The sequence below is a fragment of the Scatophagus argus genome, chromosome 20 (assembly GCF_020382885.2).
Source record: "Scatophagus argus isolate fScaArg1 chromosome 20, fScaArg1.pri, whole genome shotgun sequence".
Classification (NCBI taxonomy): Eukaryota; Metazoa; Chordata; class Actinopteri; family Scatophagidae; genus Scatophagus; species Scatophagus argus.
In genome coordinates, this window is record NC_058512.1 from 4,879,073 (window position 1) to 4,898,476 (window position 19,404).

Here is a 19,404-nt window from a genome sequence, read left to right on the forward strand (position 1 = left end):
AACCATTAAAAATATTATAAATAAATCAAATTATGAGTAGTTGTATGTTGGGTATGAAAACATTTTGTAACAGTATGCAATTTAAATAACATCCACTTGATAATCCATTCATCAGAATACTCTGAGCGCTGCAGTTGAAGGCATACTTGAGCTCATTTGAGGGTACAATAGACAAAAAGGTGGGTGGGTGGGTAAACAAGGCTGTTTTTATTACTCATGTGCTCTTCTGTTTTCAGGTGGAATGGCTAAAAAATGAAGAGCCTCTCAGCTCTGAAGGTGCCATCGATACGAGAGGCGACCATAATCTCATCATCTCCGAAGCCCGTCTGTCTGATTCCGGAAACTATACCTGCATTGCCAGCAACATTGTGGCCAAGAGACGCAGTGCCACGGCCACCGTTGTAGTCTACGGTGAGATATCGGATTGCACATGCACTTTTTTTTCATAACTTTCCAATGAAAATGTGCCAAAGGTTTGATTCTCTCTAGGCGATAGAATTCCTTAGGAATCAAAACAGTGTGTAACAGCTTTCTTGTCTGCATGAAAATATCAATTTTCACTACAGAAGTAGGCTGTCAAATAAGCACCATAAGCAAATTCCCCAAAGTCATTAATGTAAAAAGCACTGCTAAACCGCAGCGTGTGGTCTTTCTTCACACAAGAGTCTAATGAGCAGGTAATTGGCAAGTGATCCCTCGTGTGTAAAAACAAGGAGGCCCAGGCACAATATTTACAAGAACTCAATTATTAATAGTGGAAAGGCAGTGACGTGGGTTGTCACAACTCCTCGATTTTTATCTGCCAGCACCGCACACCTTGTGCGGAACGCTTTGTAAAGCTGCAGGCCATCAGACACTGTTTCCAGTATTTTTATAGCCCCATAGAGAGCTCTGCAGAGACAGAGGAGGATAAGTGAAATTATAATGTCAAACTAGCACCACCTCCATTCACACCAGAGGAACACCTTGTTAATTGGAGTTTTTCAGTGCTCATTTTACTGACCTTTCAGCCCATTGTTTTTATTTTTTTTAGGGAGGACATTTAGCAGCTGTAGGAATTCGTCTAATCCTTTCTGACACCCCGTTGCTGAGGCCCATCAATCATTAATTTCCTTAATGCTAATGAAGTCTCTGACAGGCTACTACGCCTGATAGTCTCAGACAGATGTACAACAGCAGAACGCAGAATTTCTTCCTGTGCCGTGGCAGCAAATGAACTGATTAGTGAATCATCCCACATTATTTTAGGCAACAAATCAGAGAAAAGAGTGTAGACACCTTTGATCATCTTTGTAACGACACCTCGGATTCTTTTTTTCTAATCAAGATGCTCATGGCCACCTTTGAGTGAACATCCATTGCGTCAGTCTGGTCTTGTTATTAATAAGAGAAAATATATTGATAAGCACAGAACGTTAACAGCTGTTCATCCCTTTCCCTTCATCCTTTGGCTCTTGCAGTGAATGGAGGCTGGTCATCGTGGACCGACTGGTCTCCCTGTAATGTGCGCTGCGGTCGCGGTGTGCAGAAACGTTCTCGCACCTGCACAAATCCAGCTCCTCTCAATGGGGGAGCTTTCTGTGAGGGCATGTCAGTGCAGAAGAGCACCTGCAGCACACTGTGTCCCGGTAAGCATGTTACAGAGTCTCCATTCTGTTAGTGTTTGTGCATAAGCTTTAAAACACTCGGTTTTATGAAACATCTTCCCACCTCATAGTTTTCAGTTACTCGTTCTGTCTTCAAAATGACTGCAGGGGTGCGTTTGAGATTCAAAGCATTGAGTGTACTGTGCTGCAGAATAATGGACCTCTGCAAGAGCATGCACACTTGACAGGAAATCACATAACACTGAAGAAAAAACGTGATAGCTATGTTTTCTCAGGACTGGACCTCGCTGATTATAGTGCTGCGGAGGTCTATGCTGATTACTGTGTAAAAGCGCAAGTTTATTTGCTGATTTTGGTAACACTTTTATTTTAAATGGGATTTTTTTTAACATTAAAGGAAGGTTTAACATTTTAGTAAAAAAAAAAAAACAGTATCTGTTATTTAACATTTTCTGTTATTTTCTGTTGGCTGCTACAGCAGTGTGTCACTTTATAAGACTGAGCAGTTACATTTATTATTCTCATATATGCCATTCTGCATGATGACTGTTTTAGCTTTGGCTAAACATTTTGATCCTAATAGTTTTATTTTACATTTAAATGCATGACTTGTAACCTCTGCTTGGATGCAGGAAGTCAGTCTAAATCTTGAGGCATGTTTTGAACCTAGTGGTCATCTCCTTTCAAGCAGTTCCATCTCACTGTGAATGCATCACATGTGTCCACTGCTGACACTGACAGCGTGGTTTGTAGCTGCAATCTAATGCAGCTGAGCTTAATTAAACAGGAAATGAGAAGAAAAAGAGGAAAAAAAATAAAAGGATAATGAGAACCTGAGCAAGGAAAACAAATGGCAGAATCTTAGGTTGTGAGAGAAAGAGCAGAGCAGCAGTTATCAAAACTTCTGTGTAATCTGCTTTGCCAAAGTGTTTTTCCTAGACAAGCCCAAATGCAGGATTTCAGCCATAGCACCACTATAAAAGAAAATGCTCATGAGGTTTAAGAAGTAAAAAAAATTATCAGGGGAAGACAGTGCATTCCTCCAAAGATTATCTCCTCTTTGCCAACTGCCTCCTCATGAAGAATTCTTTCCACCGCATCTGCGTTTCAACATAAATGGGATGAATTTGCGTTTAGATTAGCAGGAAGAAGGGAACATTTAGAGCGTTTGGAGGTGGAAAGGAGACTTGATGGAGTGTGGCATAAGAAGTGTCTTTGTGCTCCAAGTCAGCAAGACAGCAAAACATTCCAGCACCCTGAGGAGGAAAATGGTTTGCACAGATAGTAGTGCAGTTTTACAGACAGTGTGTCAGTTTTGAACTGAATGAGCTCAGGCTTAATGTCTGAATTTGCTATAAGAAAACCGAACGTCCTTGTCGTTTCATTTGTTTTTGTTTTATTTCCATCTACCTGTGTATCTCACCGTGCGTTATGCTCATCTGTGCATGTGCATCCTCGTGTTCTTAAACATTTGTATTTGTGTCTGGTTCCCCTCAGTGGACGGCAGCTGGGGCGAGTGGAGCGAGTGGTCGGTGTGTAGTTCGGACTGCGAGAGGCAGCGCAGCAGAGAGTGTACGGCTCCGGAGCCCAAACATGGAGGACGGCTGTGTGACGGGGTGGCGCTGGCCACGGACAACTGCACCGGCGGCCTGTGCACACAAAGTGGGTAACATCTGCATCTCTTTCCACTGGTTAGCAATGAGGAAAAAGATTTAGCATCATTCCTGTCAACCCGTTTGTGTTTAGGGACTGTGTCATTATAGATTTACTGTTCATAACTTTTGGCAGTGTGGGCTATATCATGATTGTCATTATAATTATGCTCATTACCGGCACCCTCATTCATCTCCATTACGTATTCGCTCCACAACTCGTACGTAACACACACACAAGTCTGGTAGTATTCAAACAGGTTATAAGAGAAACCGAAATTCTGACATTTCTCTGTCTTTACAGATCGAAAGTTGCTGCATGATGTTAAGCCACAGGGTGAGTTTCTCCTCAGCTTTCATTTCTTATTATTATGTTATTTCAAAGATATTACTGTCTACAACCATGGCCTGGGAGGATACCTGATTCTGAGTGGAGAAAGGTGGGCAATAATGTTGTCAATACAATGACCATACAGTTCTTGATCCTGATTGTGGGTCTTTTCAGATAACCTCGCTTCTCTAGTTTGTGTCACTGGGATAAAATTACTTACACTTTGAGCTGCTTGTTTCAGCTGTTGCTGAGCTGTTCCGTGTTTGATGAGAGAGGATAGAGCTAACACAGTGTTTTTATTGAGGTTCAGCAGCAGCAGCCATTTGTTTGCTTCATCATGGTGAAGTGACAGTAAGTGAAAGAAATATCTAACTGGTGATTCAGCCTAACAAGTCAGTAATTTGGCCCAAAGAGCGCGCAGTGTTCCTAAAATAGGAAACAGTACTTAAACTGTGATGGCTGTAAAGTATCCGAGGTATAAAAGGGATAACTCCGTTTGGCAGGTGTGGTTATGAAAACTAACACACTGCATGACTCATTGTGAATCCTCCCATGCTTAAAATAGCGACGAGGTGTTTCCGATACAGATGTTCTGACGGACATGAATAACAACTGGAAAATACAAATCATTTTTCAGTATCTTTACTGGCACATATTTTAAGAAGTGAGAAGAGAAATATGTTTGGTTAAAAGAATTTATTTCCGGGCTTGCTGTGTTTTTTTGTGTTGTAGATATTTATGACGGCAGCTGAAAAGCTCAGACGGAGAATTGTGATTGTTTCTCAACAAATGGCATCCCTTTCACTCTTGAAATTACCGTTTGCTGGATCATTAATGGACTTTAGCAGTAATTAATGTAAAATACCAGAAATACCACTGACGCCATTGTTTTTTAACACATCAGGTATAACATCTTTAACCAAGCAGCCAGTAGTTTACCAGTATATAATGGCCCTTTTATGACTTGATTACTGCTGTGTAGTGAAAATAACTATTTGATACCTGCTAAGCCACGGGCACATGTTCTCCTTACTTGTACTTTAACACAGATGTATTTTTTGTTTGTCAGAAATGGGGGGAAAGAATACGGCCATGCTGCTGAAACCTCCCAAGCCCTCAATTAACCTGCTACTGTAGCTGTTAATGCCGCTTTGCATATTTTGTCAATTTCCTCCTCATTTGAGCTTCAGGCTTCTTAGAGGATTTTTTCCTGCATGTCCTGTTTCAGCGCAGATCTCATTATCTTTTAAGAATAAGCTAGCAACCCCTTTAGTTCCCCACTCATTCTTATTCTTTGTGGAGCTGGACGCCGCAGCACTGGTGGGACCAGATAGAACATAATTGTTGCCGATGAGCTAATTTAATGAATTGCTTTTGTCACATTATCCCAGTGGAACGCAGAGTGCCTCCAACACCAGAGCCAAGCAGCGTTTGAAATGACAGTCAGGTGTTGAGTTGATTATAATCGCCTTCCTTCCGAGGTTCCTCATTAGCAGCTTTAACACTCCAGGATGGAACAATGAAGCTGTGCATCAGGAGGCTGGGCAGACGAGGAAGAGAAAACATAAATAAATAAATAAATTAAAGCTAAAGTAGTTTGAAAACAAGGTAGACTTGCCTCCTATAAAAGACTTTCACAGCTTTAGCTCAGCTGATATTCCTCGGCACCACAGTTTTTCAGTTTATTCTGGCAGAAAATGTCTGCTAGCTTCCTAATTAAGCGCAGTACACTGAGAAAGCAGCAGAAAGCAAACAGTCGCTCAGAAATTTGTTTCTCTCTCTGGCTCGCTCTCACTTTCCAAGGTGTGGAGACCAGCAGTGATGTGGCCTTGTACTCGGGCCTTGCTGCGGGGGTGGTGACAGTGGTGCTTCTCATTGTGGCTGTCACTCTTTACCGAAGGAGCCAGAGTGAGTACGGTGTTGATGTCATCGACTCCTCTGCCCTCACAGGGGGCTTCCAGTCCTTCAGCTTCAAAACCTCTCGTCAAGGTGAGCCAGTGACTATCCTACCAGTCTGATTTCCACCTGGAATTGTGCCATGAAATGCTTCATCCCACAGTGAATGTACTGCATCCAAGCTGGGAAGTAAAAAAATGGACCAAAGACTTGGATAATGTTCCTCCATGATATGTCTGGTGGGTGCAATAACAACAGAGTACATGCATACTGGGTTCAGATCTTCAGGAAAAGAAATTTGAAATGTTTTGTTATTGTAATGACACAATAATAATTTTGTTTTCTAAAATCAGATGCATGCAGCTTATATTGCTTTCTGAAATAATTTCACTCTAATAATTGAGTTTATGCAGAATATCTTACCAGTGTGCTACGTAAGAGAAACACACACGTGTGGTTTGATTTGCTGGAATCTGGTTCTATGTTGGATGATTTATTTAATTAAGATGTGCACACTGTTGATTTGTTCATAATTACACTCAGCACACCCCATAAATTAAAGAGTAGAGTTGAAGCACACCTGCCATTTCTGCTGCTGCACGATAACTTCGGGTACTTAATCAGCTAAATAAGAAGGCCCTCATTCAGCATTTTGTTTTTGTTTTAATCCAGCATAGATTTTGCCGTCATTCTGTTTGAAATTGTTTTTTGCTGTGCATTTAAACTCAGACTAGATTGGATTTACTAGATTTAAAAAAACAGAGGTCTGTTTTAAATTTGTATTTGAAATCTGTGAGGCTTAACTCAACGTGTGAAAGGTTCATCTCTTTGCCATCTAAAGAAACAATGTCCTTTGCACTTGACTTCGCAAAAAGGAGTTTTTAAGTCAAGTACAGAAATTGCTCAACACCAAATACAGACTCCAGTACACTCTTATTGGCTCTAAAGGGTGAATCCTGATTCTTAAAATGACTAAACAAGCATAATCACAAAAAAACGTCCTGCATCCTGTGAAACTGGCATTCGGTTTTCATTTGCTATAAAACTGCAATGTCAAGTGCTCAAATTATACATTTATTTATTTGTTTATTTAGAATAGTGCGTATGTTGTTTGCGTATCAATCTGGCCGTCATAGTGAAAAATATGAGGATTTGACTCACTATAAAATAGTGAAATGAAAATTTAGCTTTATGATTGTAATTCACTCGGATAATTCAAATGACACTAAAAAACTAAAAAAACTCTAGAAAATGAAATTAAGTCTGCAGTTTTGCCTGGTAATAAAGTGAGATTACATAATAATATATGAAATGTCATTCTTCTCCAAACACACGAACAAAGTAGGCAGGCAAGATGCAGTTTTTTGGTTGTCTCTGTTGGTGAAAGAAAATGTACGGCACACACACGCACATTCACACACTCAGTGATAGTGAATGGAGCACAACTTGATTATGAGGAGACCACAAGATACAAAATGTGCTTCTGGTTCCATTGCACTTTCATTCAAATAATGTAAAAGTACTCAGACGTTAATGTCATTGTATGTAATTCAAACTGCAGAACATGCAAGCATACGGTTTGTATTTATATTTATTTGTGTATATACATGTATATGTGAATTATGCATAAGTTTCTTTATATTGTGATATAACAGCATCAATTATTAAAATGCTTTAGGGCAAAATGACAGTATTTATTTTTTCATTTTGCTCACTTGAGCCTTGTATAGACAGATTCATGCTGTCTGTGCAGTAGCGCACTAAATGCCTAATAACGTACAATATAAAGCTTAATCTGCAAAGCACACTGTGCTTTGCTTTATTGCAAACATCAGTGTTTCCCAACCAATAAAGGTTCACAGAAAACTTGTAGTGAGAAGCGCATTTTATGGTGTAAGCAGATTTACAATTTAGCTCTTATCTGTTATTACTTAGCCCTTCTTTAGTGCCGAGCAAATTGTTGAACCTCATCGGAGTAGCGAGTTTGTGGCACTGTGGGCTATTTTGGTTTTATCTTACATATAGCAAAACTTCAATTAATTATTCATGATTCCAAAATTAAAAATGTAATTTATTAGTGTTATCTTTTTTTTTTTTTTTCACTTGCCTCCCAAATGAAGCATTTGTAGTCCCACGTCTCCAAACACAGAAACATCAGCGCTCAGGAGCATTTTGTGTTTTGCCCCTCTGATTGAGGCATATTTTTACAAGGCTGGCATTATGGGTCGCCACAGCAACAGCTCTCAGCGGGGTATAATAAAGTTAGTTTTGATAACACAGCAGTAGGCAGGGACAGCTTTAATCTTGGTCCCTGTTCCCCTTGATGTGGGGGCTAAAACAGCCGAGCCTCCATAAAATCCAACGTGTCTTCCCCTGCTTATACGTTGCAGCCTGCTGTGCACTCCACACAGTAATCATTTCATTTCACTTCGATTTTGCAGTCACGTCCTTGATCGCTGTGTCACCGTGACAATAACTCCCCAAATTTCTGACAAAATAAATTGGCAGTGTGCTTTCTTTGCTCGTTCTTTCTTTCTTTGGTCATTAAGAGAAACCACGCTGCTAACTTAGCCGCATCCTGCGTTGTCATTTCAGACTTGCTGAAACAGCATCGGCGAGTCATTAATCACAAAATAATTTCACCTCACAATAAACAGATTTATCTTCTGTAACCCGGTGACAAATAATTAAATTATTAGGTTCTATAATAACTTTCACTTTTCTCTGTTACTTGATGGATGCGCAAGATGCTGTGAGTCTGTGTTTTAAGTCATGTATAATCCTTTTGCTGCCTACCGTCAGTTAAATTAATCCTGAATCTTGAATTTTGAATCAAATTAAAGCACATGACTGCACATAGGCAGTTGTTATTTGCAATTTGTCTGTTCTAACCAAGATATCAGTACAGAGTCAGTAGTTACAGATGGGTAAAAACAAATTTTCATGACATACCCCTTTTGGTTTTATTATTGTTGATGGTGACAGTCTAGTCTAATGTGTTGCTCTGCAGAAATGTAATTGTTGCTCAAAGGTGTCTAACCGTTGACATTAATTGGCTTGTTTTTCTCTGTGTGTCTCTCAGCAAACCCCCTGCTTATTAATTCATCCATGCAACCTGATATGACAGTGTCGCGTACCTACACCAGCCCCATGTGTTTCCAGGACTCCATTGACAAGGAGCTGATGGCAGAACGCTCGCTGCTTGACCCATTGCCTGATCTCAAGGTCAAAGGTCAGAAATTACAACTGCTTTGAAAACCCACCTCTGTTGTGGCCAAATACTTTTGGAAAGGCAATAATCACTGAGCAGCATACAGTCGTGCTGTTGACGTCTGATAGATGATCCATCTTGTTTTGAACCTGATTTTCTTCCCGGACAAAAGAAAGTTGTCATACAAATAAAAAAATAGACACCTTAGAGGGCTACACGTGTTGACTCTTTGCAGTGTACATCAGGGGCAGATTTATAAACTCATGGTATAATTTTTGAAACAATGGATGTTTCATGTCAAACAGAGGTAGAGAAAATCAAATTTGTCATATCAATCCTGGCAACCATCTATTTTGCTGAAATTAACTCGTGCTAATAGATAACCAGCTAACATTAACGCCATCCGGAGAACTGTGTAAAAGGAGTTCTAAATATTTAATGACTGCATACATTATTATATTATGCTGGACGTTCAAGGCTAAAATGCACAGAAAAATGTTCTAACCAGTTGATCATTCATACAAAAGAAATGAAAATAATTCCATGAAGAACTAGCATTTTTAACTAGCAAGTTAGCCCAGTGAGTGAGATGAAGAAAAAAACTGTGTAAGACTGTCAGTTTTATAACATATTTTTTGTGTAATTCTCTAACTTTGTAACATATTAACATAAAATGTACGTCCACTTCTGTAGTTAGTTAATGATATTAAGAGATGCTCCTTGACCTTGGAAGTAGCGCCAAGTTACCAAATTAGATAGCCGGACACGTGATAAATTGTTTAATCCATTCCTCACATTTCTGCCCTTATGTTTCGGGTCTGGAAATGATAAATAAAACACGCCACCCTCCAAACTTTATTTGTTGAGTGTTGCTCTCACTACACCCCCCTGAACGCTGCTTCAGCATGTGCAGATATCCAAAGCTTGCATAGGCTAGTTTCGGTTTCTGAGCTACGATTGGACAAATGCTGTTTGGGGGGTGTTAGCGAGATGTCATTTGGAGAGTTATTGGTTTTTACAGACAACATACTGAAAATGAACTTGACAGTAATGCCATATTCCTGTCTTTTTTTTTTGTTTTTCTTGGTCTAAAGTTGACAGTCTGAGTTTGTTTGACTGCAACAAAGTCCTTTCATTGTATCTCCAGGGGTGGCAGAGAGGGCAGAGTACCATGTCATGTCCCACCCTCAGACATTTCCAAGGGGCCTGGCTCCAGACTACAGAGCAGTGGGGACGACACTTGGCAGAAGAGGCAAAAACCTCTTCACTCCACAAGCCTCTTTGACTCCCAGCAGACCTCTCCACAAAGCAACTGCGGTGTTTGGTCATGCTGGAGGGAGGCTGGTGGTGCCGAACACAGGTGAGCTGACTGCGGGGGAAATTTCATTCGATGCGTTCCTGTGTATAAACTGCCATTCCCCCAACATAAAAGCTGAAATCTGTAACATGAGACGGTGAAACAACAGCAGTCCAGTATTGCGGTCTGAAGTTGTTTGACCTTGTCAGCGGTGGTCTACAGCAAAAATGTGTAAATGTCATCGATCGAACAACATGAATATATTATTTACTGAAGTGATGAAGTTGGACAGCATTGGCATTTTTAACCAGCATCCTGACAAAACCAATCAACATTTCTCAGCGTATGGAAAGTTTTTTTGTTTTCTATAAAATGCGTAATTTTAGCACTTCATGAAAAAAATTAATTTAGAACGCATTATGAATTTATTGCTCACATTTTAAAGAACTTGCAGCAAGCTATGAAGAAAATGTTTACTAGTATGTGCGATGTAAACCTGTGATGCTTAGTCTACCATATTATTCAGGCAGCTCCTTCCTGTGGCCTACATTCATCATCCTGTCCCTTGAGGGCCTCTATCTACTGCAGCCTAGATTGGCAGTAATTGTTTATCATATAGTAGAGTATTGTGTGTGTGTGTGTGTGTGTGTGTGTGTGTGTGTGTGTGTGTTTCTGTCTAAGAAAGAGACACTTTGTATGTGTGTGTGTGTGTGTGTATTTGTGACAAGGAGACTGCTGGCAGCATTGATTCACAAGGCCTTCGGGACTTGATTCCGTCACCTTTTTTCTGGGGCCATCACCTCTCTGGCTGTCACCTTTTAGTAAAAAGACCTGACAGCCGGGCAGGTGTGTGTGTGTGTGTGTGTGTCATGTGTGCATGTCTGGCTGTGTGTTGATCAGTTTTTGCATGCTTCCTTCTCTGCAGGCATCAGTCTGTTGGTGCCTCATGGGGGGATCGCAGAAGACACTACCTGGGAGATGTACATGATCATCAGCCAGGAGGACAGCAGGTGAGGGACTCTCACTGAGCCAGCGCAGTCTGCTTCTTAGGCTGCTCTCTTTTAATCTTTCAGCCCGTCACGCAGCATCTCTTGTCTCCCTTCCTGACATGCCGCCTCCTCCTCTCTTTGCCGAACATGCACCGCAAACATGCACACAGATGTCTCATACAGTCACATGTAATGTACACATACACATGGAGGCATATTCCCACCCAGCAGGGGATTCTTGCTCTTCTTGCAGAAACTACAGGGGAGGACATGTGTTTCACAAACACACTATTCAGCTGTAGACAGGTTGCATTACTGGCTTGAGCAACTGTCTCAGCAGAGGAAGATACACCTCGTGACTCTGGTAGCCTGTTTTGTGTTTGTGGACCTAAACGTGACAATATCTCTTTCCATCGTGACTGGTCGGAGTTGTGAAAATTGTGGAGTCATAATGATGGGTGATATTGATTTGGTTTTTAGTTCGATGGAACGTGATATGCCACAAAGTATAGATGACTGTTGCTTGCCAGCAAGAGTCTATTTCTGTGACTTTGCTGTCAAGATTTTCACAAAGCTATTACTTGAGGAGAAAATGGCATCATAGATAAGAGCCATTTCAGTCTAATGACATCTTTGCAACAGAACCTCAAAAGCTATCTGACAATCTGAAGTCAGTTTTTGGACATGTTCTTGATTTATAGCAGAGAGTATCAATGTGCCAGCAGGTATGTGTGAAACCCTGCTAGCAAGATATCACCTCCACAGCACCGCTAAGTGCCTGGGTTCCTCAATGAAATCAATTTCTACATCTGAGGAAGAATCAGAAGTGACATTTAGGGCGATCAGAAATTCAGCTGTAACCTCACCTCGCCTTCACCAACCCATTCAGTGCCTGTTCATCTGGTTACGATACAGATCAAAGGTCACTCCTAGGTTGTGGCGCAGAGCTCAGTTAGTGTGCTGGTTAACCCGACCACTGCCTAAAGTCTCCTCAATTCAGCCAAGCTGCTGCCCTCCAGGCTCCTGCTTTGCTCTGATAAGCCTGATGCTGTTTACTTCTCTGGCTGTCGTTTAAGAAGCTGCAGGAGCCGTGCACTGCTGAGCCGTCAGTCAAAGCCTATCTTCTGACAGCGGCAGAGTCCACGGGAGAAATTGGATCCATTCTTCCCATTCAACCCTCGCCATCTACATAAGACGATGCTTTCCTGCTGCAAAGAATAGGAATCGATCAGCTCAGTTTCAGGTGTTCACAAGAGCTTCCCGTTCATCCTGTGGGCTTTGCGAGGTTGTTTTGTGTGTGATCTTCCCCAGCTCAGCAGGGGACAGTGGGTAGTTCAAGGACACAGTCATAGTGTATGACAAAATGTGCCTCGTGTGATGTGACTCACACAAGTTTGAGTGAAAGAGTTGAACAGTTCGATCATCATTTTTTGATAATATTTTGCAGATTATCATACTGCTCAGATTAAGCTTCCTTTTAAATTTTTAGTAGGTGGCTGTTTTGGATGTCATGATATTTTTATTTTGTTTTTATTGCAGTACCAATACTTTGCTAAACCTCTTGAACCCAGATATTTTCCATAAATTTACTCCTACTGCTTGGCCAACCATGCAACAAGCTTTAAACCCAGAACTGATGCACTGATCACCTCATACAGATGTTGTGGCTAATGTGTAAGCAAACAGCTGCCGATTTACACATCCAGCTGACTTAGAGCAGCTTTAACATTATTTCTAGGTCTGCATCACTGGCCACCTAACAAATGTTCATCTCCACTAACTCCTGAGGGAAATCTAACTGATGCTAACTGATAAACGCTCCACTGTGCTCCCCAGCTAGTTGGCAGTTTTGTCTGTCTGCTGTTTGGTGTGCGGTGGGTTTTTAAGAGTTGGGGGTTTTTTTTCACTGAAAAACAGCCACCTGCTGTTAAAACACTGCAGAACAGACAGAGCTGTGAGAATGAAACAAAAAAGGAAATTTTCTCAAGTTTTAAATTATGGTTTTGTGTACCTACACTTCACTGAAGCTATCAAATGCTTATACTGAACAAAATATTAAAGGTAAACTCACATCATTTTACGCATCAAATTCTGTTTACAGATCTGCTACTGCACATGTGTAAAGGTTGTATACATTTTTATTTTCATGGATCCAAAGGGAACTGCATAAAAATTGATAAATTGCCTGAGGTGCTTTTTTTATTGGTAGCCTGCCTGGCATACTAACAGTTGTTACTGATAATCCAGGGTTGTTGAGTTTTCACATTTGACAAGTTAGTAAGTCAAATGGCAGTGAACTGAACAGAGTTGTTGACATCATGTTCCAAGAAAAATGTTTTTTTGTCTTTATTGCCAGATTAAATTCCATTCACCTACAGTGACGATCTACATGACGAGATTCCACTAGCTTGTTTGTTTGTTTGTTTGTTTGTTTGCTTTAGATGAAGTGACCCTTTAACAAAAAATCCTAACGTAGTCATAAAGTTCCTACTCCAAAGCTCTGTTTTGTGGCTGACTCCACACTTCTGTGAGAGCTTGAACGATAGACTGTCAAACGCCAGGGAGGCATTGTCAAAATGTTATTTCTAATTGTGGTCTTAGGAAAGGGGAAAAATGAACGCCATGCTGGGTGCTATTGTGTAAGAGAACAGTCACATATGAGACAAGGCTTAATTAATAACCCTCAATCTTCTGTCTACACTTTAGCCATCATCCTGAAGTGATGATCCTTTGTTCTCATAACCACAATCAGAGATGCTAAATAAATATCTTTAATCTGTACTCACAGGCAGTCTGGGTAATTACCACAGTCTCAGCAGCAGGTAACCTTGGTTTCCTCTGAGCCTGAGGCTGATTAGCACAAAAGTGCAGCTGCAGAACCAGGGTGCCGTCTGGATGTAAACTATGTTTTATTTTTAGACAGCGGATCATAACCTCTTTTAATTTTTTAGTGTTGATTGGTAACAGGCATAATAAATGATGTGTCGCACAGCACTCGGTACCAGGAACTTACAATAACTGGAGAAACAACCTCAACCACACAGTATGCCATTTGAGAGTACTACCCTCTCAGCTGACACACACACACACACACGCACGCACACACTCATACATCACACCTCACCTTCCCACCTCTGTCTCATACATAAAACAGTTATTGTGCATCTTGCAGGTAATTATGCAGGAATGGAGACTACTAGAAAATGCTGCACCAGCAGAAGTGTCATTTCTGAACTTGAAGATTTTAAAAATATCAGTACTTGTGCTGACAACTGTTCACGTAAAACAGGAAAGTGCCCCAAAGTAAGCTGCACCCCAGAGTTCAGTGGTGCATACAGCTAGTGCACACAACATACTGAATTATCTGAGCTGAAACCAATAGGTGATTGATCAAGCAGTTGGTGAAAAAAATTTACAGGCAACTATTTTTCAAGAAAACAAATGCCACCTATTTGTTGGTTCCAGCTCCTAAAATGTGATGATTTGCTGCTTTTCTCAGTTTTATATCATATTACATTTTAAATTGAATATCCTCAGGCCTTGGAGTGCTGATTAGACTAATTCCCAGGTAACTGGAATAATTTATTGAGAAATAATCAATTAAAGTAACTGTTACTTGAAACCCTTATGGTATGCAGTTTTTGCAGTGAGCCGTGTACTTTTACATTATGTACTAAAAAGAAATATCTCAGTAGATTTCAACTTTTGAATGCTTCTGCGGTTTTACCTTGTTTGGTCGCTGCTCCAGTGTTAACAAACTACATACTGAAAAAGCTGCTTAGAGTTAATATTCGGTATGGAATTGGGACGCAGCTTCTGACGTGGCTATATATGGAGTCATGTAGTATTGTTGATGAAGTATAGCCTTTCCAAAAAAAAGAAAAAATCTCACTCATACTCTATTGGTGTACACACATATGGGTCCACACACACACACACACACACACACACACACATGTCATGAATCTGTGCCTGCATGTCAGCGGTTTGTCCCTGCTGCAGTTGTATTAATGATGCTGAGAAATATCCACGCTGCTCCAGTGACAACAGCACCAATATTGTGTCCTGTATATGTGAGGTGTCCAGCCGGGCCAACCGCATGACTGATGGTGGTCCCATTGATTGCTCTCAGTCTTCAGGGCTTCCAGCCAAGATTGGGCCCCTGGCCAAGAGCAGCTTGGCCCAGCTAATCTGTCACCAGGCTGGCCAGAGCAGGCTTCATAAGCTCCATCGACCCACGAAGCTTACACGCTGTGTGCTAAAGCCTGTCCTCCCTAGGCCCACTGTCCATTAGTCTTGGTGCTTTAATCTTCCTCTATCTGTGTGTCTGTGTGTCAGCTGGTCAGGGATTGATTCATTATGAGTCTGCAAGGATTTTAGTTTACTTTGTTCATAGGCAAGGGTCACATTCTGTTTATCTGCATACTTGCTGGAGCAGTGATTCATTAGTAGTTCGGGTATTAATTTTCAGAGTCAAAATCCAGAGGAAAAATAATGTCTTGTTTTTGTCATAAATGTTTGTGATAGAATGAGGTTTGTCATGATAATCTGTGCCTTTGCTGTGCCTCTCTGTGTGCAGTACTGTGTCTGAGGAGGGGCCAGAGATCTTTTTGAGCCCTGCAGTCATGTATGGCCCACCAGGCCTTGACCTGTCCTGTCCCGTGGCCATGACCATAGCGCACTGCGCCGAGGTCGCTGCCGACGATTGGACCATTCGGCTAAAGAGACAAACCCAAGACAACAAGTGGGAGGTGAGCCTTTCCTATTAAACCTCAAATTCTCTGCTGCAACAACTGTGCAGAATGTTAACAAGTTCTAACACACGACTCTCATCGGAGCCCAGAATATCAATACGAACTGATAAAACTGCTGCAACTTACTTTGATGAAAATTCTCATCCTGCAGTGCAGTCATGCAAGCAGGGAGCCGATTTCAGGGTTGCCAGCTCAAATTCGTCATTCTGCATAAAATTCAGCCTTTAAAGCTCTACTTCATGCTGTCATACATCCAAAAGAAATGTCGGACCAAAATGCAAATGGCGGCTATTAGTCACTGAAACGTTTAGTTTTTTCCGGTTTAACGATGATGGTATCGTAAAAACATTATTCTTTCATGAATCTGTGAATTCTGCATTGTGGCTGTTCATAAAATTCGAACACAATAAGCAATAACGCTTGTACACTTTGCACATGGCTTCTGATTGTTTGTTTTTTGTTATTTATTATGTGGCAAAACAGTATATGTTAAAATGGTTTAAAAATATAATTTGATTATGCGATTTTAATTCTGCAGGTGCATTGTGTTGCAACAAGAGCACTTGTAGATTTAAGTTATTGTTAAGTGCAGATAAAGACATGAGGGAATGTGAACCATTTCAATTATTATACCGGGACCAGTGTGACTATGACTGCCAGTGAAGTGTGCATTGAAACTTGTGGATTTATGTAGAATTCAGAAAATACTGTCCATCAGATAAATTCACTTTAAAATAAATATTTTCATCTTAATCTAGTGACGATTTGGTAAATCTCCTCTTCCTTGCAACAGTGAGCGAGGCTGAATGCAGAGACACACAGAACAATCTTCAATAGCCATTTAGCTATACAGAAGGTGAAATTTGCAGCCACAGGCCAGTCTGATAGCCCAGTGTGAGGTCAAAAACAGATAACACCCAGCAAGTGTGCTTTTTAAAAGATTCAAGGCTGTATTGCTATAAATACAATACAGTGTTAATGCTGTGATTGCTGCTGTGAGATTTTCTCCTCACACCTTTCAGTAAAATAACACCTCTGAAAAGTCCTTCAACTCTGCCCTGCTACTTCACAGGCTCACAGAGACTTGTTCAGACATCTGACTTCAGTCCAAACACCCTCTATCCATCCTCCCCTGCCTTCTCAGCAGAGCAGACATATCTAAGATGCTCTTTTAATGTTTAACTAACCTCATCAAAAAGCTTTGCGGACCTCATCGAGGCAAAGTGACCCCCGTGCCACCGAGTTTGCATGACCTTGGGGCGCCTGTGGCTCTCCCCCGGCCTGGTCCTTTCACTCTGTGTGACATTTACACAGATGTAATTTGCCAGCAGCCGTGTAGCACAAAAGGGAGCTATCAAAAGACCCGTCACTGATGGGGAGCTATATGCCATTGTGAAGGAGAGAATAGGAGAAAGAGTTAGAAGGGAGAAAAGAGACAGACAGAAAGATGCAGACAGGTTCAGAGAAAGAAGAAGAGATGTTCTCCAAGAAAATGTAGCGCCGTGACCTGTCTCTGTCACTGTGAAATAATGAGCCCTTTATCTTAGGAAGGATGCTCACCCAAAGCCTAATCTCTGGAATTAGTGATATAATGGGAGATGGAGGTCTTTCTCCCCGTCTGTCTTCCTGTCTTCCCTTCTCCCTTGCTCCGTCTGCCTCTCAGTGCCATTCCCATTAAAGCTTGCACTTTTGTACTGCTAGATTTTGACTCCATCATTTCTCGGCGGCTGCCTGGCGGGGATGAGCTATGTCATGGAGATCCTTCATGTCTGCTGCAGCGCTAATGGGGCGGGTTTAGGAATCTGTGGGGTGCTAAATTACCCAGCGTTGCTCTATATGCCTCAGCCAGGCCATATGCAAAGGGACCTGTGGGTCACAGTTATGTTTCAAAGGTGATTTAGGGCAGAGTGAGCACAAGATGATGAGCAATTGGCCATTGGATACAACTGCACCCTGCTAATTCATTTTGTCAGTGTTACTGTATCCCCATCTGTTTAGGGAGATGTGTGATTATTCATTTGGCCCTTGTTCAGGTTTGCACAGTTCCTGGTCCTTAGTTTGTGTATGAGGATAGTTTCCAGTTTATTGTCTGAGGTGTCTTAATAAAATTCTTAATAACATACAGGCACTTCTTACATTTAAAATGCTGAAGTTATACCTCTTATGGATAGTTATGGATGTAACTCTGCTGCCATTTTTTCTCTTTGTCTGTTTTTCTACATGTAATAAGATAAAAAATAAATAATAGAATAATAAAGCTGAATTACTCACATAACACGGGCTAAATGGCTTTCAGCTTTCAGTTTGACACTTAGAGCTTCACTCGCTCTGCAAACAAAGTCTTAGCAGTAATTGAAATGTTAATAATTACAAGTCTACAAGCTCAGCTCAGCTGTGTAAAGCTCCACTGTGTTGAATCCGCAGACCCTGAGGCCTGCTTGGGGCAGAGGCAGTTTCAGGGGAGGGTCAGTGAATGGCAAAAAATATATTAGTTATTTAAAGGAGATCACACAGAATAGCTTAAGTGTGTGTGATTTAGTTAAAGAGAAATACAGTTTTTCTCCCCTTTCCAAGTCAGAAACTAAGAATTGCATTAGTACAAATTTGTTTACGTTGTTTGGTATAGACTGAAGATATGTTTTGGTCAAAGTCATCAGCAAGACAGTATTGAGATGTTCTCATGATTAACACTAAAATGGCTCAGAATATCTGCTTAATACACCTGAACTAACCTCTCTCCTTGTGTTTCCTCCTTCCAAAGGAAGTGATGTCAGTGGACGAGGAGAGCACTGTCTGCTATTGTCTGCTGGAGGCCCACAGGTGCCATGTGCTGTTGGAGCATCCAGGTCGCTACGCCCTGGTAGGGGAGCCCCTGAACCAGGAGGCAGCCAAGCGACTGAGGCTGGCTGTATTTGGTAGTCCGGACACCAGCAACTCTCTGGGCTTCACCCTCAGGGTCTACTGTGTGGACGACACACCCCATGCATTTCAGGTATAAGGGAAGAGGGAGAGTGTAGAAGCAAGCAGTACAAAAAGCGAAGGATGCCATATGAATAATCCTACTTTGTTTGCCTTGGCTCTGTAAGGCTGTACTTAGGAATGCTTTAAGCCATACGTCAATGTCAGCAAACATGTTCACTCATTAGCACCAAAAAAACTAAATGCTTTAGTATGATGGACATTGCCATCCACTGAGCTTCCAACAGAATCCAAATGAAATATGTATAAATATATGATATAACAGATTTTAATTGCAGGGGTTTGGCAGTGCGGTTGGTGGTTTTGCCCAGAAGAATTGCTGTCTGAGTTTTTCGTGCTCCACTGAAGATCTGCCTGTTCAGTAACATTGCCACAGGGAGATGCTTGATGACTAGGAGACAAAGAGGGACTTTTAATTACAAAGACAACAGATGCTCCAAGGTTGCTTCTCTGCCCTTTCTTTGTGTAATTTAATTTGCTCTCTGTTAATTAAATGTGTTTCAGCATTGCATTCCACATGACAAGTATTTGAACACATTAAAATGAGCCACATTCTCAGATGCAACACCACTTCATCGTTGCGCTCTTAAGTGGTACTTTGTGAGAAGTTTGCCCTTGTCCTTGCAGTGTGGGCACAGGCTTTCTGTTCAGGCTCTCTGCAGCCAAAAAATACTTTTTTGCAAGAGTC

General features: G+C 41.3%; 1 protein-coding gene across 1 annotated transcript in view; it reads left to right on the forward strand.

The window, feature by feature from the left end:
- LOC124051800 (netrin receptor UNC5D-like) overlaps positions 1 to 19,404 on the forward strand; it is a 133,529-nt gene that overhangs the window by 107,033 nt on the left and 7,092 nt on the right. The window contains exons 5-14 of the mRNA XM_046375478.1: positions 237 to 411; positions 1,461 to 1,628; positions 3,105 to 3,269; positions 3,564 to 3,596; positions 5,394 to 5,579; positions 8,569 to 8,718; positions 9,845 to 10,057; positions 10,920 to 11,004; positions 15,563 to 15,734; positions 18,499 to 18,729. Coding sequence (XP_046231434.1) covers positions 237 to 411; positions 1,461 to 1,628; positions 3,105 to 3,269; positions 3,564 to 3,596; positions 5,394 to 5,579; positions 8,569 to 8,718; positions 9,845 to 10,057; positions 10,920 to 11,004; positions 15,563 to 15,734; positions 18,499 to 18,729 — 1,578 coding nt within the window. The remainder of the gene's footprint in view (positions 1 to 236; positions 412 to 1,460; positions 1,629 to 3,104; positions 3,270 to 3,563; positions 3,597 to 5,393; positions 5,580 to 8,568; positions 8,719 to 9,844; positions 10,058 to 10,919; positions 11,005 to 15,562; positions 15,735 to 18,498; positions 18,730 to 19,404) is intronic.